This window comes from Nicotiana sylvestris, chromosome 11 (genome assembly GCF_000393655.2).
Source record: "Nicotiana sylvestris chromosome 11, ASM39365v2, whole genome shotgun sequence".
Lineage (NCBI taxonomy): Eukaryota > Viridiplantae > Streptophyta > Magnoliopsida > Solanales > Solanaceae > Nicotiana > Nicotiana sylvestris.
Genome location: NC_091067.1, coordinates 115,698,268 through 115,724,084, shown reverse-complemented (window position 1 = coordinate 115,724,084; position 25,817 = coordinate 115,698,268). Strand labels below are relative to the sequence as shown.

The following is a 25,817-nucleotide window of genomic DNA, read 5'->3' as shown; positions in this document are numbered from 1 at the left end:
ATCACGCTGAGATAATAGCTATTCATGAAGCAAGTAGGGAATGCGTATGGTTGAGATCAATAATTCATTTTATTCGAGAAAAATGTGGTTTGGAATGTGAGAAAAGACCCACAATTTTATACGAAGACAATGCTGCATGCATAGCCCAATTGAAGGGAGGATTTATAAAAGGAGATAGAACGAAGCACATTTCACCAAAATTATTCTACACACACGATCTTCAGAAAAATGGTGACATTGATGTGCAACAAATCCGTTCAAGTGATAATCCAGCAGATTTATTCACTAAATCTTTGCCAACTTCAACTTTTGAGAAGATGGTATACAAGATTGGAATGCGGAGACTCAAATATTTGAAACAAGGTTTTCATCAGGGGAGTAAAATACGCGATGCACTCTTTTTCCCTTACTAAGGTTTTTTCCCATGGGGTTTTCCTTATAAGGTTTTTAATGAGGCACCTAACAATGCGTATTACTAAATATGTGTACTCTTTTTCCTTCACTAGAATTTTTTTCCCACGTGATTTTTCCTAGTAAGGTTTTAATGAGGCACATTATCTTTTAATGAACATCCAAGGGGGAGTGTTATAAATATATTATATTATGGATGTTCATTTAGTACTCCGTTGTAAATAAGCTTCCTGAAGAAGCTTATCCATATGGGACTCCACCGTAAATATGTTTATCTATTTAGTACTATATTGGAAATAAGCTTCCTGAAGAAGCTTATCACTTCGGTACCCGATTATGGATAAACATTACCCCCAGTATAAGTTTATCCATACCGGGTATAATAAGCTTATCTTTTCAGTACCCAGTTATGGATAAACATTACCCCCGGTAAAAGATTATCCATACCGGGTATAATAAGCTTATCCATTCAGTACTCCGTTATGGATAAATATTGCTCTGATTAGAAGATTATCCATATCTGGTATAGCAGCAGCTTACACAGCAGCTTGTAGCAGCTTACACAGTAGCTTATAGTAGCTTACACTGCAGCTTGTAGTAGCAGCTTACACAGCAGCTTGTAGTAGCAGCTTACGGAGCAGCTTCCTTTCTTCTATAAATAGAAGAGATTTCAGTTCATTATATACATCAGTTTGAATTCGAATAATATATCAGTTTCTCTCTATACTTGTCTTTACTTTATAGTCTTTATTTTATAACATATAATGTTTATTTGACAATATTAAACAATATATACATTGAGTATGCAAGAATCTACGTTTTGCAATTTTGAAATTTAAATTCAAACAATTTAACTTGCAAGTTGCAAAGAGCCAAATAACAATATCCAGCGACGGATCTATGTGCAAGGATGGGGTGGTACGTCATCCGTAAGTTTTGGCTAAGATTATGCAATAGTATATATAGATGCATGTATATATAGAAGAAATGTATCCAAATAATTAAAGTGGCTGCCCCAGTACCAAAATGATTCAAGGTGCCACTTGAAACGCACTATCGTTCCCACTCTAGCGGCAGGGGATCGTCCAGCTTGACACAATTTTTATAAGCCTTTGTTTGGTATGCATTTAACCGCTACAAATTCCTTTGTTTCTTCTTTGGTTTTATTAGTTCGTTTTAAAATTTCTTTCTTCTTTTTTTACTTTAAACATTAAATACTATAAAATATTAAAAAAAATCTTTCACAAATCTATTTTTTTCTCGTAAAAAAGAAATCCCCTCTGTTGTACTTTTCCAACTCCTCCATAATTTATGAATAAATGATAAAAAATAAATTTTTTTCCAGGAGCACAACTCCGATAAATCTATTTGTAGAAACCAAAAAATATAAATATAAATTCTAGAATAAGTTACGGTTCTAATCAAGGATGAAAGTTTATTTTGTTATCAAAATGATCTAAAATAGGACAATTGTATATATTATCGAGTGAGCTTAATTTTTATAAAAAATAGTAAATTGAATAATATTTGTAAATTTACTTCTGTTTTAATATTTAGATTATGAGTATAAGTTTTGCCTTGAGTATCCAAATATAAATAGATAAAACGAGCCTTTTTTTTCTTGTACAAAATGCATATTCCAGTTGAATCTTATGCTTTTTTTTCAATTTATTATAATTATTACATATTTTTAACCTTAAAGACGAATAACCCGAACCGAAATCTAAATAAACTAAACCGATTAAATTTATACCTTATTTAAACAATGTAAATTGTAACATGGCTATGTTCAAAATTTGTGGCACCCGGAGCCCCTGGATCCGTCTCTGATAATATCGGAGTATTATTCGAACAAGAATGTAAAAAAAAAAACTCAAATGCTGAATTAGCCTTAAATTTTACACATTGAACTTTAATGTTTTCAATACAATTTGTAAATTTGTATTTTTTTAACTTTACACTTGCAAATAACAACATGAGCTTAGAAATACAATTGAGGAAGTCGGATAATAGTATGGTATAAGCTAAATGTGGATGGAGCCTTCATTCATAACACAATGCAATGTGGCCTAGGAGGAGCCATCAGAAACGCGAAAGAAAACTGGATTATGGGTTTCAAGAAACGAGTATATGTTGTCAACCCACTGCATGCATAACTCCTGGCACTTCAAGAGGAACTATGAATTGCAGTAGAGAACAACCTCAGTCTCTTAGAAATAGAATCAGACTCCACAGAAGCAATCCAGATTTTAACACAAGAAAGTACTATTTTTAACAATATTGTTCTTTTCTGCAGGTGGTTAATGTTCCAAATGACGGGGACGAAAATCTTGCAGAGTTTTCGTCAAGGAAATTCAGTAGCCAACCAACTAGCCAAAGAACCCCTGAATCTAAGTAGAATAAATAATATTCAAATGCTAGTTGCTCCACCCTTTTGTGCGATGAAGTGCCTCAAGAAGGATGCAGATAAAAAAATAGTTTTTGTTAAGTATCTAACAAATGAAGCATGTAATAGACTAGCAACTATGGTAATCAATGTTTTGTCTTACATGACACTTCTCTATTTTGTAACCAAAGTACCCATGATAGCACTAGAAAAACTTGTAAGCCTATGACACCACCTTAGTATTAATGAATAATTTTTATTCCTCTTAACAACAACAAAAAAAAAAATTAATAACAACATGAGCTTTGACTTTCAAAACGGCCAATGGTGAAAGAGCGGCCACCTTTTTTCGTTTAACGAAAAAAAGGGCATGAACAAGGCCGGGCTAATCCACCGATAGTCCATTTAATGGGCCGATCGGTCGACTATCAGGCCCAAAACAAAACGTAGCCCAGCACCAAAATTTCCCAACCTAGCCCAGGCTTGTTCCCCATCTGATTCGATCGCGGGAATACTGATATTAAAGAAGAGAAAAATAAAATAGGCAATATTTAAGAAATTTTTCCATATACCAAATACCAATAGGTATTTTATAAAAGAGACAACTAAATAAATACATTCTTAGCAGGAAGCTACAAATTATATGGACCAAGAATCACGTTCCAAAAAAATCCAGAGCATTCAATTCCTTAAAAAAGTCCAAAGCGGTTACAATTCTTCTCTTTTAGTGGGTACAGCTTCCTAAATTAGCGCTGAACAATAACGAAGAGAACTCTTGAATTTTGCTTAAATTAGTAATAGCTATGCGTTTTCTGTTGCTACGTGCATATATGATATTAACGCACTCTGTTTCATTTAGGAAAACATATCTTACAGTTATTTTCGAAAAAAATATGTGTCTTACTTGTTGCAAATTAGCACGTCCGTGCAAGTTTTTGTCGAACAATGTCGAATTGTACATTATGCATGTGTATATAAATAATATAATTATATATATTATTGGTATAAAGTTTTATTTCTAATTGTATGTCACCATAACTTTTTACGCAATAAATATAATAATGGTATGAATAGTTTATAAATTATAATGGTATTTTTAGTATATTAATATACAGAGTATAGTGAATACTCCAGCCATTGTATGTATATATTGTGTTTTAATGTAATAATAGTAGATAATTAAATATATACATGGTATTGTAATAGTATACACATATATGTATATATTATACATACAAGTGGTATTTAATATATATATATATATATATATATATATATATATATATATATACACACACACACACACATATGGTATAATATATATGACATATTTTATTTATACTATTAATATAATATTTATAGTATTGAAAATTTTCGGAGAATATTTGTATGCTAAATTAATTTTTTTTAGAGAGATTTGAATGCTAAATTAAGCAACTATAAAATTTAGAATAGAAAATAGGAGAAAAGAGAACATAAAAAGATAACTAAGGATAAAACAGATTTCATAATTTGTGTTACTCATTAATTGTGCACATAATCTTTACACTATGCTAATATTGTATAAGAATATGCTACATATGGAATAAACAACAAATCATACCATTTTCTTAAATACTTTTTAAAAGAAGCTCAGTAATGTATTATTCTCGTTAAAGAAGAATTAACCTAAATTGTTGCCACCTAACTGCTTAAACAACAAATAACCAGTGATGTATAATATGAGTATAATCATATATATATATATATATATATATATATATATATATATATATATATATATATACCTACAAGAAAAAGTAAGCTGTAAATTTATCCTGCTATTTGAGTAAAGATCTCGACATTTTTACAAAAAATTAGACTTGTTGCAAGGGTGAAATGCACAAATGGCCCTCAAAGTGGATGATCTTGAAATTTTATCCCCAGTTGCCCCCATGAGCAGAACTTCAAGTTTAATAAGTGTGGCCCTTCACTTGTCCCATAGGCAATACTGCCAATAAAAGTATAAAATTTATGCAATTGTAAAAATAGTACGGGCTAACCAATTTTCGGACTGGTCATTCAAAAATAGCCAACGTTTGCCAAGTCATTGAAAATAAGTCACTATTTTGCTGCAACAGAGATCGGTCCAACATAATATACTGGAGTACGGTGCACCTGTATATGAACTTCCAGCATATTATGCTGGAACTCCAACACGCGAAAAGTTCCAGCATAATATATTGGAGATTCGAGCACCTGTGTATGAACTTCCAACATATTATACTGGACCGGTATACTTTGCGAGAACTCCAGTATATTATGCTGGAGTTCTAGTATACTTATGTTGGAACTCCATTATATTATGCTGGAGCTCCAGTATAATATACTGGAGTATTTTTTGAATTTTGAACAGTGTTTTCGTTCAGATTTATCTTTACATAAAAAGTTGCTAAAATTCGATTACTTTTGAAAGTGTGACTATTTTTGAATCACCACGTGTAAATCTAACTATTTTTAGATTTCTCCCATTTTTTGTTGTTTCAAGGTGGTTAGGACTTAGGACTCATGCATCGGCCCAATGGAGCAGTCCATGTTGAAGATCGGCTTAGGCCCTTGAAAATGCTGATATAGAGCCCAGAGCTCAAAGCCCAAGTTTCTGAACTGGAGCTTGCGTCAAACTGTAAAACATCTTAGGATCTTCAGTCGGAGCGTGAAAGTCCGATTCAATGGGAGACAACAGCGCTACAACCACCGCACCTTCGCCGGCGAAAACCGCCGCGGTGGAAGATGCTCTTCTCAAGCAATTCTTCGCTGAGGTCAGTGAAGTTGAACGCGATAACGAAGTTAACAGGTTCATCTCTTCAATCAATTTGCTTCTAGTTGTTATTTAGTCGATTTTTGTTCGCATATTCATATCTCCGTGTGTATAACTGTGCCAAGCAACTAGCTAGGCTGATATTGTATGCTAATCTGGACGGGTAATTTTAGCGTGATCTTTGGAAAAAAGATGCGTAAGGCTGGTAGGATTGATTACCGGAAAATTTTCTTCCCTTTAGGCGAAATAAATATTTTACCTTATAGTAATAAATTAGTGTATAAGGCGTATGAAACCATAATTTCGTAGGCAGAAGAATCCATGTGTTTATGATGATTTGAGATGTTAAATTGAGCGGTAAGGAACCAATATTTTTGTAATTGATTGTATTAAAAGGAGGAGGAAAACAAAAACCGTGTTCACTGTAATGATTTCAGTTAGAATCATAAAGCCAACTCTTATCATCATGATCAATGAGGATTTTGTTTTTAATATTAATTGATCAATGAGGTTAAGAACTCCAAAATGAGTCTCATGGATGATAACATGTATATCTGCCGTGAACTTATCTTGTCCTATTCCTGGGAGGCACTCAACTTCATGCTAAGTTACAGAACAAAAAAAGATAAAATGAAGAAGGGTGCTTTGTTATTGGATTGATGGAATAGTCTCATAGAAGTGTCATATCTTATATGCAGATGGCACTTCTTTTAATTCCTATGGTTTTTTTTTTTTTTTTGGGGGGGGGGGGATGGGGAAACGGTGAAAGAGGGTGGAGTGGTGGGAAAAAGGGGGGGATGGGGAAACGGTGAAAGAGGGTGGAGTGGTGGGAAAATCCCTTCTTCGCGGAGATCCTTGAGTGGATAGCATTTTAATAATTTTAAGAACATTGTTATAGGTTTTAATTAATCAGATCTATTCATCCGTTGTAGGAAAAAAACACTTAATGATTGTGATCTGAATGATTATGGTCCAAATAAACCACACTTAATAACTAGAGTATGAATGATTAAGATTTAGACCTTCATTAAGTGCAAACAAATGAGATCTTACATCTGTCTAGGCTTGGAAGGATTGAAAATACTAATGCGTAGAAGTAGCACAGTCTCAGTTATCCCAACCTGAAAAACGGAAATAGACTTCACTCCTTGTTTACTTCCTCCTTCTTATGAAACCTAACCTTCTTTCTCCACACCAACCTCAGCTATAGTTTTGGATGTGCCTCCCATTGAGGTTGAGTTTAAGTTAGACAGTTCTCATTTGTTTGTAGATTAAATCTGCTAGGGATCAACTATTTTCTCCTGTGGTTGTTGTAAAACCCTCAATGCAACTTTCTGGTTATCTCTTCAATAAGTTTGAGTTATCATTTTTTCTTTATAATATTGTGTTTGAGAGTGTTGTGTGTTTTAGTGTTTATCTACTGATATGAGTTGTTTTTTTTTGGGTCAGAATCAATTTGAATTCTGTTATCGATTTCCTATTTCTATCATTCAAGTTTGTTATTTGGGTTAAAATTTAAAAACTATGCAGGATCCTTTCGTGCTTCAAGTTGAATCCGTTTGACTACCTTAACCTGCCATTTGATTCATCCATTGATGAAGTCAAAAAGCAATATCGTAAGGTGTAAATTTGTGAAACATTTTCCATTTGACAAACCATTCCCTTATTCTGTCACACTATCTAATATGTTGACTTGAATTACATGTAGTTATCTTTGCTTGTTCACCCTGACAAGTGCAAGCATCCACAAGCAAAGGAGGCATTTGGCGGTAAGGAAGTTGTTCTTCCTTTTTGTGCAACTTTATATTCCATTTATTTTAGGTGGTTCTTTGAGTGAAGGATTATTCTATTTATTTTATCTCCTTTTGATAGGATAAATTTCACGAAGTTATGGGGATTGTGCTCTTCCTGTTTCATTTTAACTGCAAGATATACGATTTTGCATTAAGAATTTTGAGTGTAGTTTTACTGAACTTGGTGCATCTACCTTCAAGAAAACCATCACGAGAGCCTACTCCATTCACGTTCTTTCAAGTTTGTCTTTTGTAAAACCATACAACTAGAATGTTTTCATAGGTACTGGATGTTTTGACTTACATTGACCCAGATGTTCATGTAACGGCACAGTAAATGTGACATGAGCTTCTTGTTTTTGTTTAAATTACTTTTAAGGTGACACCGTGTAGCATATCATATTATGTTTTGGCTAGAACGTTGTTCTCGCTTCAAATATTGTCCTTAGAAAGCTTCAGAAGACATCTAACGTCGGAATAGGTTTTTCTTTTCAAGAGAATTCCAAGTACTATTGAAAGTCCACTTTCAAAGGACGCCGCAATGTGACCATCGGTCAAAATATCTGTTTGGAGTGACAACTTCGCTCATTTATTGGGAGAAACATTGCCATACATGTCAAGTCACACAGAATTAGAAGAAGCAATAAAGTGTTTCAGAAAGGAGTTAAAACCCTATCATCATTGTCAAAATTAGTCTTCTAAAGCTTTGTTGTAGTTTTGTAGATGGAAGTTCTGATAAATTTGCTATGTTACTGCTTGAGTTGGTTAAAACCATTCTAATTTTTCTGTTCTCGTGAAATATTTTGACCCAAATTCATTCTCATTATATTCGCAGCTTTAGCAAAAGCCCAGCAGTTATTACTCGATCCCCAGGAGAGGGATTATATTCTGAATCAGGTTAATGCAGCAAAAGGTCGGTGGTCCTTTTTCTTTGTTTCGTCCTCTTGTTTTCCTTTTATCCCTGCTTGTCACATTGTCGTCGAATCTTTTAAGGAGGTTAAAACTGTTTCTGCAACTATTCAATTGTGGACACTGTCAAAACTTCATTTTATTTATGTATTTCGTACTTATATGGGCAGAGTAACATGGCAAATTCTTTTTTTTCCTGGTATTGCAGGTCTTGTTTTGTTACTAAGCTAGTGGAAACTATATTCTTCTTTATTCTGTTGTATCTTTTTCGTCGCTTGTCTCTGATACTGACACAACTCTTTATTTTTCACCCCTTCTTGGGTATGAGGACAGAAGAGCTGAGAGCAAAGCGGAAGAAGCAACTTAAGAAAGATACTGCTAGCAAACTGAAATCATTAGTGACTGAGGTAAATATCTACCATAGGCTCTTCAACTTGTCCTTTCATCAAATTCCATCTACTTGAATGTCAATTTATTAGCTGGAATTATTGTTCCTGGATTTTAGTGGTTATCTTCCAGATGTTATCTGTAGCTTTGGTTGACCCCTTTTTTTACATTGAAAACTGCGTTGATCATTTCCCAACACACGAACACCTTGAAGCATGATTGTATTGCCACCTTGATTCACTCTAACTAATTTGATGTGGTTCGAACTAACTTTTCTCTCACGTATCTGCTAGTGAAACTTTATTAAATTCCTTGTGTTTTCTACCCCCAAGGTTGAGATCAGGGAGTCAATTGAGCAAATAAGAAAATACGTACAGCCAGTGTAAATTTTTTCTGGAAAGAAGTTGAGATGGTTGGTTTCTTGACTAACAGGGAAAATTCGACCAAGAACATGAGCAATCAGAAGAATTCCAGCATCAGCTGAAGTTGAAAGTTAAAGAAATATTGACAGAACAAGAATGGAGGAGAAGAAAAATGGCGATGAGGGTACTTATACCTGTCGTTTCCTCTAGCTGTCATCTTTTTAAATTTTTACTTAGGTTTCATGTCTGGATATTGTTTGTGTAGATATCTGAAGAGGAAGGTCGCTTGAAGAAAGATGAGGAAGAAACAAAAGAAATGTGGAAAAGGAAGCGTGAGCACGAGGAGCAGTGGGAAGGAACTAGAGAAAAAAGGGTTAGTAACTTAGTTTTATGTATATCTTTCTGTTACCGAAAACACAACTCTTGCAGAGTCTGACTGATATTAAGAAACTATATATTTCTAGTCAATTATCTAGTCTTGGGTCACAGCCCCTCTTGTTTGAGAAAAGGTTCAATAGCTACATTTTGGAATGTTTATTTTTATGTTTGAATGCATTTCTTCGGAGTGATGATTTGCGCATGTGACTCATTTATGTGACATCTGGTTTTCCATTTCAACCAGCTAACCTGAACACTAATTATATGTTCATTTGAAGTGTGTTCTCTTTCAAATAATTGCACATTGTCAAAACTTTAACTACTTATTTGTCTTGCTTCTTGATTGTTGGTAGAATTATATGTGCAATGTACATTTGCTGCGCGAGGTATTACCTATTGTGTATCCTCTGGTTGTATTTGTATTTGATGTGGTTATGAAAGAAGTTTGATGTGATTATACCAAAAGTAGTTACAGATATAAGATTTCTGAAGTAACTAGTACAACAAAGTTGCATCTCAGTGTATACTCGTAATCGCGTAAAATTCTATGATGAAAGTATCTATTGGTCTCACTTGCTTTAAAATGAGCAGAAACAGAAAGAAGGTAATTCCTTCTCTTTTTAAAGAGGGGTGGAGTTCTGACTCTATGCTAAGTCATTGGGTATCTTAGCTCTTAAGCTAAGACAGTATGCACGACGTTACAAGAGCCGAGCAAATGATGCTTTTGATTCGTGAACATGAGGAAGTTGTTGATGATTGCCGATAAACTTAGGTGGTTGCCTATAAACCTAGTGTTGTCATTATAAGTTAACTGTATTATCTGAAATAGTACAGTTAGTGCTGACTGCTGACGTGTTCTAAAAATCTACACTTCACTGAAGAGCATTATGTTTCTATTAGTTGAACTTCTTTTCTTCTTGTCATCAGGTGTCCAGTTGGAGAGATTTCATGAAAGGAGGAAAGAAGGTAAATTACCTTATATTGCAATCACTTGATATTTTTCCTTGTGAAGAATATGAGGGGAATGTTTATATGCTGAAGAAAATGTGAGTGAACAAACTTTCTGTGCTTCTGCAGGTTAAGAAAGGAGAAATTCGGCCTCCAAAGTTGAAAACAGAAGATCCCAATAAATCTTATGTTCAAAGACCTGTGAAACGAGGTTAAACACATGTTCTTAGTTTTGTGTCATTGATATTTAAGCGATTCTCATCTAAGCTTGAACTGGCAATGGAAGTGTAAGTTCTCGCTTGTATCAACTTGTATCTGTAGAAAACTTAATTAATCTGCAGCAAATTACGTGTTCATATTGGCAGAGTCCTTGCTATTCTTTTTTGCACCATATTGGTAGACTAGACCCCCCCCCCCTTTCCTCCTCGAGAAGATAAAAGTAACTTATCTCTCCCCTCCTACTCTCCATTGCCCTTCTTTTTACGCCCCCATGGTGCTTTTCGGTTGCATTTGACATAAATTTTTCTCTATGAGCTCGACCCCAGTAGCTTTTTTAAGGCCATGCGGCGACGACAATGATCCAGTGAAATCCATAAGTGGGGTCTGGGGAGGGAGTGTGTACACAGATCTTACCCCTATCTCGAGGGGTAGAGATGCTCTTTCTGAAAAGACCATCGGCTCAAGAAGACGAAAAGACGACGAAAAGAGATAATATATCAGTACCATCAATAAAAATCATAGAAACATAACGTCACATGAACCAGAAAATAGATGAAAAGCAAAACAATAACCAGTAGATAAAGCCTTGTACTAAGAAAACGAAAGAGGTGTGAACTGAACATTAACCACTAGCAGTCTTAAGACTAAATCCTACTTAACAGACTAGTCTCGCTCTGGAGCGTTGTAGAGAAATGCACAACTACCCCTTAACCTACAAGCTTAATGCTCGACCTCCACAACTTTCTGTCTAGGGGCATGTCCTCGGTAATCTGAAGCCATGCCATGTCCTGCCTGATCACCCCTCCCCAATACTCCTTGGGTCGCCACTCTCCTCGTACCCGCCAAAGCCAGCCGCTCATACCTCCTTACCGGAGCATCTGAGCTTCTCCTCTAAACGTGCCCGAACCATCTCCTTGCTTCCCGCAGCTTGTCATCCATAGGGGCCATACCCATATTCTCCCGAATATCTTCATTCCTTATCTTATCCATCCTAGTGTGCCCGCACATCCATCTCAACATCCTCATTTCAGTTACTCTCATCTTCTGGATATGTGAGTTCTTAACTGGCCAAGAGTCAGCCCGATACAATATGGCCGATCTAACCACCGCTCTATAGAACTTACCTTTGAGGATCAGCGGCACTGTCTTGTCACACAGGACTCCAGATGCTAATCTCCACTTCATCCACCCCACCCCTATACGGTGTGTAACATCCTTGTCGATCTCACCATCCCCCTGTATCACATTGAAACTGCCCTTTTTGGGAATGACCTGTGATTCAAGCCTCACATCCACTCCTGCTTCTGTCGGCTCGACGCTGAACTTGCACTCTAGGTATTCCGTCTTAGTTCTGCTCAACTTGAAACCCTTAGACTCGAGGGCCTGTCTCCAAACTTCCAGCCTCTCATTGACGCCGGCTTACGTCTCATCAATCAGAACGATATCGGCACTGCTTTTTTAAAGGCCCTGTTGACAAATAACTACAGCTTGAAATACGAGTCCATCTTTAAATCCAATATATTAGCTGTTTAAGGGATTCCACTGCTCAATATGCATTACAAGTGCGTAGAAATGTTGAACAAATATGATGTGAAGCTTTTGACCCGAAATATACTTGTACGGTTAGGGACAGACTAATATGTTGTAAAACTGAAGGAAAAGGGTCATCAATTAAGGCTGGATTCGTAAATCTCAGGCATCGTCAGTTATTAGTTTTGGGAAAAAATTGCACTTGATTTTGATCAAGATTTTCTTAAACAAACTATTGCTATGAAAATGTTTCCAGCATGTAATAGTTTATGTTTATTCTGAACATCTAACAATACATTCAGATGATGAATTTATCAAGTTCCCCAAATTCATTTTAATAGTACTGTGTTGAGAGGCCAAAAGCTTTATAGGGTGATAACTGACGTGCTAAAACTGCATTTATCAATAGCCGCTTCTATTCTCATTACTCGACTCCAACGTATCATTGGGATAATTTCAATCTGAGAAACCAAAAGACCACTCAAAGGAACCTCAGTGCAAAAGCAATAAAGAAAAACTGTCTAAGAATTTAGTGGCATTTACTAGCTGGCAACTGTAACAATCTCATGTTAATTGAGAGATCTCTACTACTACCGGTTGTCTCTTTTGCTTTGATTTTTGTTATTATCAATGTTGTTGTTACTGCTTCTTGTTATTGGTGTTAGAATTGAGAGATCAAATGTAATCTCAAGCTGCCATTGTTGTGGCAGTTGAGCTCAAACGAGAGAAGAAGAGAGACCAGTGAAGACTTCTAGAAAGAAGATACTTTGGGAAAAGAAAACTAATTTCATTCTTCATCGTATATCCTATATATACATGTGCAAGGAAAATATAATGACAACTACCATTAGCTAATTACAAGAATACCCTTACTAGTGTACTCAATTTTGACTAACTATGAATATGACTATACATATAAATACACTAATACTCTTAATAATTGTTTTTTTTTTCCCATGGATTTTCCTTTACTGTATTTCTTTTACTATACTGTGATTATGTTTTTCCTGAGCCAAGAGCCTATTTGAAATAACATATTTACTTCCACAAAGTAAGGGTAGGGTCTGCATACACACTACCCTCTCCGGACCCCACTTGTGGTATTAAACTGAGTTTTTTGTAGTATTTGTTGCTACCAAACGTTAAAAGATAAATCAGCTAAAAATAATAATCAGCCATTCCTTTTGTACTAAGTTTCTTGGGCGAGTAAAGCTTCATATCTTCACACAAGTTACATTCTACAAGGCAACACCACAGATTACACCAAGCAACACCCTCTATGATACATGAAACCCCACTGACATTTCAGGATTATGTATCTCACCAACCATATATGGAGACTTCAAGTCCTTTAAAACACCTAAACGAGGGAAAAAAAATATAGGAGTCATCGGGAAATATAGAAAAATGAAAACCTAATACTATCAATCCATGAAAATGTAGAAACACTAGTTGATCCTTCTGTCTATGGCTCAATGTACAAGGGAAAATTCTGCAGACTCCGAACTACTGTGTGGAAGAATAGACAATGCGCCTGCACCACTCCAATATCTGAATCTGTCTCAATTCTGCAGGAAGATCCCAAGTGCGTCAAAGCCTTAAATCTTCAAGTAGATAGATTTGTCCGCGACACACTCCAAATGGCGTCATGCTATGTACAGATCACTGGAAATCCCAGATGTTAGAGCCTGAGCCTGAGGTATAATATGAAAACAATTTTCACTATAATCTAAATCCAAGCAAGAGAACCTCGATCCTTGGCAACTTGAGGACGGCCTCTAGTTGGTGTAGGTGGCCTATTACTAATAGTCTATTCAATGTATATTATGAGGATACTCGACCTAAAGCAACCAATTATGTGCATTAAAATATAAGAATATAGTTAGAAGGCGGAAGCATAGCACAAACATATACCGAACATGTACCTTTAAAGCAAAGAGAAGAGTAATGGTTTCTAAGCTGTGCTGGCCCCTATCAACATATCTCCCAAGAATATAGGTAATCTATATACCTGAATAGTCAATTACACAAAATTAGCATTACTGAAAGATAAGAAAAAAAAAAAAAAAAATAAGTAAGAATTAGTACTTAGAACTGCACATTGACATATTAAAAAAATAGATCAAGTGATGCAAGAGTACAATGAACTACAGTTGTCAACCACACCATAACTTATAGAGTAGTAATCAAATGTCCATATTTCATGGTTTTCTCAAAAGAAAAAAAGACCCAAAAATACGGTAATTAAAAATTTACTCGTATCGGAATATTTTATTAATCCAATAAGTACATGATATATGTCTTCACGAATATGATTATCACTAAATCACACTTAAATAATATATATTTTTTCCCTTAATTTATCACTTAACCATAATAAATTAATATAATTTAGTGTAAACACCGACTACGGGCACCCAAAAACACTTGTGTATTCCTTTCAAACAAATGGCCAGAAAGGAAAAACTGTGATCAGCAAGAGAAGGCTTTGAGTTGAATATTCTAAGCAGATAAAAAAGACTAGCCTATTAGCAAGATAAGGATAATATGGTATTTGTTTACATTAGTGGAATTTTCAGATGCATATATCTACAAGACTACGTTGTTGTTACTACTTACTGTTTTTACTTCTTTTCAATTCTTTCTTTAACCAAGGGTCTATCAGAAACAACCTCTTTATCCTTTTAGAATAGGGGTAAGGTTGCGTACATCTTACCCTTCTCAGATTCTACTTATGTAAATTCACTGATTTTTTATTATTGTTATTGTTGTTATTATTGTTGTTGTTGTTGTTGTATATATATTGCAAATGCCTAATTTTGCACTTTCTTTTTTATGTTTATTATGTGCGTATGTGTAGGATTTAGGAGTTGTTGGTAGTTAATTAAAAGAGAATACGAGTGTGGGCTAAGATGAATTGGGCAAAAATTGACCCCAAAATTGGAGCCCAAAAACACCTGGACCTGTTCCATGATGAGGCCAACCCAGTAGAGTCTTTAAACGACATAGTTTCATAGTGAAACTACGTCGTTTCATTTAGTGGCCCAGAGATCGAATCTCACCCGTATGATCTCTCTTGATCAAATGGTCCATATTCATTCCACTACCCATGTATTTAAAGCCTCATATCTCAGAAATTTGCCCTCATTTTTCCCTTTTAGTTCTTCTATTCTTCCTCTCTCTTTACTCTCCCTTCTCTCCTCGCCAGCTCCTCCCACTACCACCTTGCTCCTCCGTCGAAAATCGCCCCCGGCGGCAGCCGTCGTCCAATCCACCCCAAAATTTTACCACTTCTTCCTCTCAACCTCCTCTCCATGAATCCAAGCCTTAAATCCTCCAAATCTCCACCAATCTTCACAGATCTACCTAAATCTGAAAAAACCCTAGTCACCGTCCACTACAATAAAAAGGCTTATCTGCGGCCAACATTTAGGGACGAGTTAATAATTCCGTCTCTAAAAGTATATGTATTGCGACGAAATTATATTGTGGTCCTTAATTTTGCATTTTATTGTGAAAGTACTAAATCTGTTCTAAAGAAATTAGTAACTGGTCCCAAATTATAATTGAGGGGCTATGAGCGGGAGAAAATGGAGCCAAATATAATACTAAAATATTTAAAAATGTTAAAAAATAGGCGCCACAACTAATTTACTAAAATTAAAAATTCCAAAAACTAAAGAGACTCCTCTCTTATTTCCCAAAACAAACTCATCGATCTGCCCTAGTCTCAAAACGCAATAGCGCACGCAGCTGCTCTGCCTCCCTCTATCAATCTCTCAAAATTTTTGTTTTCTCAAAGCAAAGGTTACGAATTTGTTGATTTGTGAATCGAAGGTCTGCCCTAATTTTCAACCTCCGTTTGCGAATCCAGGTATGCCTCATCTTTTGAGTTGCTCCTTTTCTTCTTTTTTCAACCTCGCTCTTCTGAGTTACCCGTTTGGAATTTCCTTTACTACTTTGCTATATTCGACTTCTTCTTCTTCTTCTTCTTCTTCTTCTTCTTCTTCTCTAATATTAAATTGTAAAAGGTTTCGCAATTTTGTTCTGAGTTTTTACTGCATATGTTGAAGTATTCAAGAATGAGATCCATAAATTTGCAAACTTTTGAGCAAATACACTTACTAAGTAGTGGTGTGTATTCGATGATAGTGAAAGAGCGATATTGAAATATATATGAGTGCCTGCTTATTAGCTCTCTGCTTTCGTAGTTCCAATTCTTACCTTCCAGCTATTTCTTGATATGTGCTTGTGATAATGAAATCTGCTGAATTCATTGCAACCGAATCAACTGTGAATTGGCAAGAGAAGTGGTATTTTGGATCGAGTTCTTTCAATTTGATGTCAAAGTCTTCATATTTTGTCTTTTCCATAACATGAGCAATAGTTCAGAGAAATTCACGATCTCACACCAATTACTAACAAACAGTATTTTTAGTTGCTATCGATATGTTTGATGATCTTGTGTCGCAAATTATATTCTTTGCATTTTTTTGGGTTTAAGTACTTACTTCGATCTTGGGGCAGGTAAGAAGGAACCATGTATACATGTTTCAGGAACTAGCATCTTAATTACAAGTTGATTTATAATATTTTATTTATCTTAGTTCCATTTGATTGTACATTACAAAGCATTAACTGGAAAAAAAAGAGAGCCTAATCACCTATTGCGACCTTAGAGTTCAACACAATTGTGCATCTAATCGTTATAAGTTGTGTTCATATTAGTATTTTCCTTGTCATTTATCTTTTTTAATCTAATTTTTATCTACTCTCCAAGGTTATGGCACCTAGTAAGCAATGGATGCAACTTGTTGATAATCGGCTTGATGAAGCCTACTTAATCGTGGAATGATATTAAGCAATATATGTCATTTGGGAGTATCATCGTGGAATAATATTAAGCAAGAAAAGTTGAATTACATGTGGGCAGCTACTGAGGTAACAAATGTAGTTAAGAGTATGCCTGTGCATTTTAAGCGTGATGAAACTGGAAAGTATATTACTGTGAAATGTGGCTATGTTGTGATAGATGTCAAATTGCTAATTTAGTTGATTAGTTATGTTTGTTGTAGGTATTTTGTTATATCAGTCAATTATATGTGTGAGTCTAACTGCTCTTTTACACATGAAATTACTACTGCATATGCCATTGTTCTGAACCTGAGTAAAATGAGCCTCAAGATATGATTTGTCTACTGCATTGCCATTGTTCCCTTCTTGCTGCTAGAATTGTTTGGTCAATTTGTAGTTTATCATTTGGCGGAACTTATGCTTACAAGTTTCGTGTGGGGTCACTCATTATTTGTGGGGAGCATCTCCAATAGACCTCCAAATTCAGTAGCTAGAACAACTTAAATGTGGGTCAAAGCCAATTAACATTTACTTCCTTCTAATTGCAATGTCCTGCATTCTGTCCTATAAGCAAGCAATTTTTAGTAGATGGACGGAAAATTAAATAAATCAAACAATTAATTATTATTCACCCAATAGAAGATATTGTATTCTCTGATATGATGAACACTATGTTACTAAATGTTATATATTCGAAGTAATATTAAGTTCAAGAGACTTGCCTTTTCCAATACTGTGGAAGCAGATAAGTTTTTTTCCTAAATGGTTTTATATCAACCATGAGATGATTGTATTTGGAAATTAAGAAAAACAACTTTGCACAGTGACAACCTTAAATTTTAGTGTTAAATTAACTTTATTTGATATCCTGATTTTTTTTATCCAGATTTCCGAGTAGAAAAAGAAATTAGTTGTCATAATCTCATTCAAAAGTCAATGTTTTATTATTTTTGCATGGTGATTATATAAGCATTGCTAGGACAACTTAAGGAAAAATATCAAGTTCTTTTTTAGTTTCAAATATTTCTAGGAGGTAGAGAAAATTATCAAATTCTCTATAATAATAATAATAATAATAATAATAAAAAGTTATCAAATTCTTTAGATATCCTATAATTTTACTAAGTACTTGGTTCCTCAAGTGTATATGTATATGTTATCTCCAGAAACTGATGAAGTACTAAAACTTTCTCTGATTCTTTTGGATCCTTTTTCTTGTCCTTTATTTTGGGATTTTCTTGAGTTTTATTTTATCAATTAGGGACAGGTTAGGATATGGTGCAGAAAATGATTGATAAACGGTTGTATCAGGTGGCGGAATTTTAAGGAATTGGAATATAAGAACTACTCAGATTACTCTTACTGTGTCTTCTTTCTTGCTATGGTAATGAATGTCATTGAACAACTATTGGAAGTGTACAAACTTTCTTTATTTCTCTGTTTAGGTACATCTATCTTTTACTGCAACTAAGTATCATAAACTTGAAGCAGTAATGTTAAAATATCCTCTAGAAGTGGGAATGTATGCATCAATGTTTTTATTTTTTGTAGCAGTGGTCTCGGGACCAGCTTGTGCACTTGCACACAACACTATTATTCTACCGAGCATCATTCTCGCCATCTTCCTGTTCAATGACCAAGGCATCAAAAGAATTAGTACACCTAATATTTGCTGCTGCAAATTCCTGCTTTTTATGATCTGTAGCAGCCCTTTTGCTAGGTGATACAACTGACCAAACCTTAGCCGCATTCTTTAGTCCACCAGCATTCCCTGTAGCTTCACAATTACTCCTGGAAATCTGTAGTACTTCACGATCATCTCCCTTGTCATGAAATCCAGTATCACCTTTAGTAGCACAATCAGTAGTACCAAACCTAGAAGCAGTACGATCTGCAGGTGCATTCAAACGAGCTGCTTGAATACCAGCAATAGCCTGATTCTCAACCAAATTTGTAGGCAGCTTAGCATCCTTGATCCCTGCCTTATCACCTGTAGCGACTGTAACATTCACTCTTGTTCCATTCACAGTACTAGTAGTCTCCAAACTTGCATTCACAACCTGTGAAACACCATCCATAGGCTGCACAATCTTGTTTGAAGTAACAGCTAGATCAGTAGCAGCATTCAAAGAACCAGTAGTAGCTGTATAATAGATCTCTGGCATCTCCTTGTAACTTTTCCACCTTGTTCATCTCAGCAGTAGGTAATAATGGATCATTATCACCATTCCTTCCGACCAAACTTTCATGTTGTTCCTTTCCATAATAGATCATTATCATTATCTCAGCAGTAGTGTTCTGATCTTTCTCCTTATATTTGTAATTGTTCTTAGATTTAATTAGTCAATATGTTATCACTTGATTTATGTGAATGGAGTTCAACTCTCTTAGTTCCTAACAAGTATAAATTTACTCCCAAAGCTTGTGTTTCAAGTATACATTCTAAGGTTTGTTCCTTGAGTGGAGTGGTGACTTTGGCTCTGAATCTGACAGATATGTTTGATAATTTGTGAATGATAAGAGAGAAAAAAGGACTATGTATAGACGGTGGTCAATCTGACCGAAGTTTGATTTATCATTCCAAATTTTTTCTAATTAACTTTCTATATTCTTGTAGCCTTGTTGATATTGCTGGGTAACACCTGATGAATTTTGACTCCTTTTGGGGTAAGCGGCTTAACCATTACTATTGTAAATTAACATATACATTGTTTTACCAATAGTTATTCATCGTCTTTTCAAAATTTTGTATTTACAGGTTTTGAAGATTGAAGCTACAAGTCAAGATGCAAGTTTGGAAGATACACAAGCTCAATATTATTTTGCTAAGAATGTTATGTAAAACTTGATATCATAGTCTAGCTCTGGATGTTAGTTAAGTTTTTTTGTTAAGGTGTCGAGCAAATATTGAAACTAACATCACTGGATGTTAACATTGCAATTAATAACTTTATTACCTTTTTATATCTAGATTTTTCAATAGCAATTTTATATTTATTGATAAACATATCTTTTTTGTGATATCTAGCTTTAGGAATACTTGTGGTCAATAAGATCGATATTGGAAATACGATCGTTAAAGTTACTGCAAATATTTTAAATAGGGTCCAGTGTTGCTCGTCTCTAAAAGATAAGTTATGACCAGTTAAATACTGGTCGCTACAATGGGTTAACAACCGAAAAATATATATTTTTTATAATATATTTATCGTCTAATAGGGAGGAGCAAGGTGGTCACTAAAACTCTTTTACGACGAGAAAATATATAATTTTAATAATATATTAATTGGCTACTGGGACGAGATATGTAGTCTCTAAAGGTATTTAACGACTAGATTTTTTATCCGTCTCTAAAAACATTTAACGACTAGTTTTTTGGACCCGTCGCTATTAGCCTTTAGCGGCGGAAGCTATTGCGATCGGTGGCGACCAACTTTTTTCCGTCGCAATTGGTTTATTAGGATTAGATTTGGATCTTTAGGGACCATATTTCCGTTCCTTAAAGGCCGTTTTTCTTGTAGTGGTCGCCTCAAAATTCCTCAAGTTTTAGCCCCCCGTACCGTAATGCTTATATAAATGGATAGATATCCTTGAGATCTATCTATTTCTACCAGTTTCATCACCAAAAAACCTCACCACCGCCAACCTCCACACCTACTACTGCGACCAGCCCGCTTCCACTACCTCACCACTGCCGATCCTCCGTTCTAGCATGAACATAACCTCGTAGTCTCTCTTTCTCTTTGACACAAATTTGGACTCAACTCTGGTTCGCTGCAGTTTGTGTTTTTCGGCATTTGTCGTCGAGAAAAATGAGGCGTGGAGGTCGATTCACCATCTATTTGTGTCGTACAACTAGCTAAAAGCTTGAGCGCTTAGGTAAAACCCTAATCTTTTCCTTTGTGTTTTTGATTTACTATTTCAATGCTATTTGATTATAGTTCTCTTTTTAATTTAAATTAGGTTAGTGGTTGTCTTAGTTAAACGCTTGATGTAGTTTCTGTTTCGATTAGCAATTAGGATTAGGTTTTAATTGTGTTATATGTTTATGCTTTTTCCTAATTATGTAATTCGTGCTTCTGATTTAATTAAATTAGAATAGTTGTTCTAGTTTGGTTTCTACAAACACTGACTCGTATCGATTCGCATTGTCTAAAGTTTTAGTTTATATCGATTAATTGTTGGTTGTTTGGTTTTGAATATCTATTTGGTTAAGTTACTATGAGTTTAGTAAGTTTGATGTTCTGATCAGTGTATAACCAAGCCCTCGTTAGGTTGTAACCATTGTGGTAATTGAGTTTATGTCTTCAAATGGGTCGTTTGGTTTTAAATTGCTTTTGGAATTGTGCTGGAAGTGTTGTTAATCCAGTTACTACTTAGCAAATGATGTTTGTCTGTTTGGTTGATAACTTGAGTCAAGTTTCATGGTTTCTTGTGTTTTGGTTAAAAAACATAGGGTGGTACTATTATTTGGTTGAAAGTTGAAGCTTAGGTAATTTGATCGTGATTTAGGGTACAAGTAGCCTACTTTTAACTAGTAGGGTGGCTGAAATAACTCCATGCTTTTGCCACAGCAAGTTGCAAGCTGTCCTTTCACCCTTTGGACAGCCCTTGGGCAGTGTTTTGGCAAACATGGTCAGTCTTTTTGGACAGATTTTTGGTAATCAAAATCTGTCGAAAAAGTGACTTTCTTTGCCTACTTAAAGGGCTGTTGTTTCCTCACTTCACACACACTCTAACAAACTTACACACATCTTTAGAGCTGCTTGAACACACAAAAATTTGAGAGAAAAATCAGCAACTGACATAGAGAAAGTAAGCTGAAATTGTAAGCTTTGTGAGTGGTTCTTAGAGTGAAAACTCTTTCAGAAAGATAAGCCTTTTAGAGTTGGTTCTGGGCTTCTATTCTAAGATTTTTGGACCGTTAAACGTGAATCTGCTGCTTGTTTTCTGCTATTTTTGCTGTTGTTTTCTGCTGCTTCTGTTGCTGAGCTCTTATTCTTCATTGTTGTGTTTATTTTCTGCGAACCAGGTAACCTTTAAACTCTGTAATGCAGATTTTTAATAGCAATTGATGAGGATTTGAGCATGTTTAGATTACTTGAAGCATCTTTAGCGAAATTTGCTATATGGATAAATGTTGAGGTTTCAGTCTTGATATCAAGCTTTGGATCATAATGTTAAATCCAGGATTTTTTATTTATTTATTTATGGCCTTGTCCTATTTATCTGTTAGCCTTTAAGTAGTATTTTATGAGAATCTTGGTCATGTTGTAGAAAAGAAAAATTGTTAAAGACTTGATGAAGATTTTGAAAGTAGGCAGAATGTATTAGTTTTGTAAAAAACAAAGAGCTATGTTTGGTATAGGATCTTTACCATTCTCTTTATTAGAAGTCCTACTGAAAGTACTAATATTATCAAAAGATCACTCGATGATCCATTTTATTACTCTATTATAGCAATAATAATGTTACTTTAAAATTAGTTTCTCGTTGTCTATATTTGTTTGTTCTTAATTTTGTATTTCTTTGGTCAGTGTCCTTATGTATTCATCCCTTTCCTGATTTTCGTATTTCTCTTGTTAGTTTTCTTTAGTACAACAACAACAACAACCCAGTATAATCCCACTTAGTGGGGTCTGGGGAGGGTAGTGTGTACGCAGACCTTACCCCTACCCTGGGGTAGAGAGGCTGTTTCCAAATAGACCCCCGGCATCCTTCCCTCCAAGAACTTCCCACCTTGCTCTTGGGGAGACTCGAACTCACAACCTCTTGGTTGGAAGTGGAGGTTTCTTTAGTATTTCTTTTTTAAGTTTAATAAAACTTGAAGTCTCTTTTCTAAGATACAAGAAATGGGATGGGTTGTTTGGTCAGTTGCTAAAGCTTAGTGTTGCTAGTTGAAAGTTTGAAATTAATACGATTGGACTAACAAGAATAATGTCACAACCCAAAATCTCAACCTGTCGGGATGAAGCCTAACATACCGACTAGGCAAGCCGAAACATGATAACAAATGCAACATAATAATGAAATTCATAAAAATATCATAAACTTGAGGTCTTAATACCATAAAAACTGCTAATACAATGTAAATACCCCCAGAGACTAGCAAGTATGGAATCATGAGCTACTACAACGGAATACAAGTTTGAAATTGAGCAATAAATACATAGTCTAAACTATAACAATAGTATAAAAGGAAAAGACAAGTCAAACTACGACCAAGGATGCAGCTCTACCTAGGCTCTAGCAGATAGTCCGAAAAGCAACCTACTGCTGATAACTGGTCCTCACACCTGGATCTGCACAATTAAGTGCAGAGTGTATTATGAGTACAACCGGCCCAATGTACTCAATAACCAACATAAATAAATACGGCAAGGTAAAAGGAGCACAAATTATTAATGATATTAGCTATCACCTGTGTAGTTTCATCTTTAATTCTAGTACAGAACAATATTGAAATTGTGATGGTCCAATAGGTCATCTAGAGGTTTAGCCTCCATTTTCATGTTTCAAGACCTCGACTAGCTCGTTTAGGGTTGCTCAATTTGTGTGCGCAGTATGTGTCTTGTTGCAAAAAGTTTTATGTGAAAACATTAAAGAAAATGTGAAATTTGCCTTAAAACTCATTTGAGTTGACTACGGTCAACATTTTATGCAAACGAATCCGGATTTATATTTTGATGATCCCAGTGGGTCTGTATCGTGATTTGGGACTTGGACGTATACCCGGAATCGAATTCGGAAGTCCCTAACTTGATTTAATATAATTCGTTGAAAACTAGTAATTTGAAGGCTAAAATAGTTCCTAAGTTTGACATAGGTTGACTTTGTTGCTACCGGTTCGGATTTCGATTCCGGAACTTGAAATAGGTTCACTTCACCATTTACGACTTGTCCGCAAAATTTGGTATAAAACGGAATTGATTTGACATGATTCGGACGTCCGATTGTAAATTTGCATGTTCTTGAGTTTCTTTAAAAATTTCATATACTTTGATGTCTGATTCGTAGTTCTACATATTATTTTGGTATTATGATCATGCGAGCAAGTTTGTATGATATTTTTAGACTTGTGTTGGTATTTGGTTTGGAGCCCCGAATGCTCGGGTGAGTTTCGGATAGGCTACAGAGTGATTTCGGATGACCCTCTGTTACTAGTGTGGTTTGCAGACCTCGCAATTGCGAGGTGGGGGATCGCATTTGCAACATTTGGCCAAGTCTGTTATAATCGCACTTGCAAAATTTGTTCGCAACTGCGAAGGGGACCTAAGAACAACAAAGATCGCATTTGTGATCATTTGATCGCTTTTTTGAAGTTCCAGCGTTCGCATTTGCGAACAAATTATCGCATTTGCGATGAAAACAGAGATGTGAGTTTCTTCGCATTTGTGATGAATTTCTCGCATTTTCCCGGGTGGCAATTGCGACATTTGCGACTGGATAAAAAACTGAGAAACGTGATTTTTAGCCTCATTTTCATATTTTGGAACTCTAGGCTCGGTATGAGGCGATTTTGAAGAGGGAAATTCATCTACAATCTTTGGATAAGTGATTCTAATCATATTCCATCAACTTATCTTAGATTTTAACATCAAAATCATGTGAATCAAAGTGAAAAATTGGGAAACTTTGCCCAGTTTTTGAAAAATAAGAAATTGTGTTTTGAGAGTTGATTTAGACTCGAATTTTAAAATTAATCACATATATGAACTCGTGGGGTCATGAGTAGTTACAATCTATCATTGGACTTGGGTTTTGATCGGACGGGCCCTGGATTGACTTTTGTTAGCTTTTTGAGAAAAGTGTAAAGATTTTAGCTTTATCTATTGTAATTGATTTCCCTAGCATTGTTTGATAATATTGAGTCGATTTTGGTTAGATTCAATTGGTTTTGAGGCAAATTAGAGAAAAGGTCCCAGTTGAGCTTCGATTTGCTTGCGGAACGAGGTAAGTATTGGGTCTAACCTTGATTTTGGGGAATTAAGAACCCTTGAACTACATGTTATGTGAATTACGTGTGTAACAGCATATATGCAAGGTGACGAGTGTATATATGCTGTCAAAGTAATTATTTCTATGTTTTCTCTTATTTCATGAATTATCTTATTCCATGTCTTAACTGTTACATGCTTTGATTGCTTTCTATACTGGAACTTGTTATTTGTCATAAATTATTCTTGTATTTAAATTTTCCTTCACTGACTCCATGATTAATTGCTTCTTGCCTTAATTGTCTTACTTGTATACTTAACTGTCACATACTTGGCTCTTTTGTTTCTCTTGTATTATTTGTAGCATTCCTTTGATTAGTACATGGTTCCTTTATTGCTTTGCTTTCATGTTATTTAATCATAGAGATTCTTATGAATTGAGTTGTTGGATTGATTAAATTTATTGAACTTGTTTATGGATTAGGTTGCACGCCGCAATGGTTGTGATATGATGGAATAAGGGAAGATTATGATATTGATTATGATGATATGGTGAGATTGGGTTATGCGCCGTGGATTTTATATGTGATTTTGATATTGATGTGGTAAAATAATGGAGAATTGTATGTGTATGATAGGATCGGGTTGCGTGCCGCAACGAATTATGTGTGTTGTATGCATTGATGTTATTGTGTTGATTTCCAATGTTGTTACATGAATTATGAGATCGGTTATTCTAGGTTCTCTGGTTACAATAATTGAGTTCGTTTTCATATATTAAATGCCCTACCTTCATTCCATGTTTTCCTTCTTTGTTATTATTATTGTACTATGTATATGTTATTGTAAGTGACCTGTCTTAGCCTCGTCACTATTTTGCCGAGGTTAGGCTCGATATTTATAAAG

General features: G+C 35.1%; 1 protein-coding gene and 2 long non-coding RNA genes across 3 annotated transcripts; all 3 read left to right on the top strand.

Annotated features, from left to right (window-relative positions):
* Positions 1–5,428: 5,428 nt before the first annotated feature.
* On the top strand, positions 5,429–10,727 carry LOC104226090 (J domain-containing protein spf31). Its single transcript, XM_009777982.2, has 9 exons — positions 5,429–5,630; positions 7,125–7,215; positions 7,303–7,363; positions 8,223–8,300; positions 8,630–8,703; positions 9,116–9,229; positions 9,311–9,418; positions 10,351–10,389; positions 10,501–10,727. The coding sequence occupies exons 1-9, from the start codon at positions 5,506–5,508 to the stop codon at positions 10,585–10,587; spliced, it is 777 nt and encodes a 258-aa protein (XP_009776284.1). The 5' UTR covers positions 5,429–5,505; the 3' UTR covers positions 10,588–10,727.
* A 6,164-nt stretch (positions 10,728–16,891) lies between these two features.
* On the top strand, positions 16,892–19,843 carry LOC138882059 (uncharacterized). The gene is made up of 3 exons (XR_011403524.1): positions 16,892–17,061; positions 19,592–19,641; positions 19,733–19,843. It is a non-coding gene; the product is annotated as an uncharacterized lncRNA (long non-coding RNA).
* A 533-nt stretch (positions 19,844–20,376) lies between these two features.
* On the top strand, positions 20,377–25,711 carry LOC104226092 (uncharacterized). The gene is made up of 2 exons (XR_710745.2): positions 20,377–20,853; positions 25,396–25,711. It is a non-coding gene; the product is annotated as an uncharacterized lncRNA (long non-coding RNA).
* The last annotated feature ends 106 nt before the right edge of the window (positions 25,712–25,817 follow it).

Excerpts from the sequence above, each read along its gene's own strand:
- LOC104226090 (XM_009777982.2), top strand. The coding sequence starts at position 5,506 with ATGGGAGACAACAGCGCTACAACCACCGCACCTTCGCCGGCGAAAACC. Across the intron at positions 9,230-9,310 it reads GAAGAAAAATGGCGATGAGG|ATATCTGAAGAGGAAGGTCG; the intron begins GTACTTATACCT and ends TTGTTTGTGTAG. Across the intron at positions 10,390-10,500 it reads TCATGAAAGGAGGAAAGAAG|GTTAAGAAAGGAGAAATTCG; the intron begins GTAAATTACCTT and ends GTGCTTCTGCAG.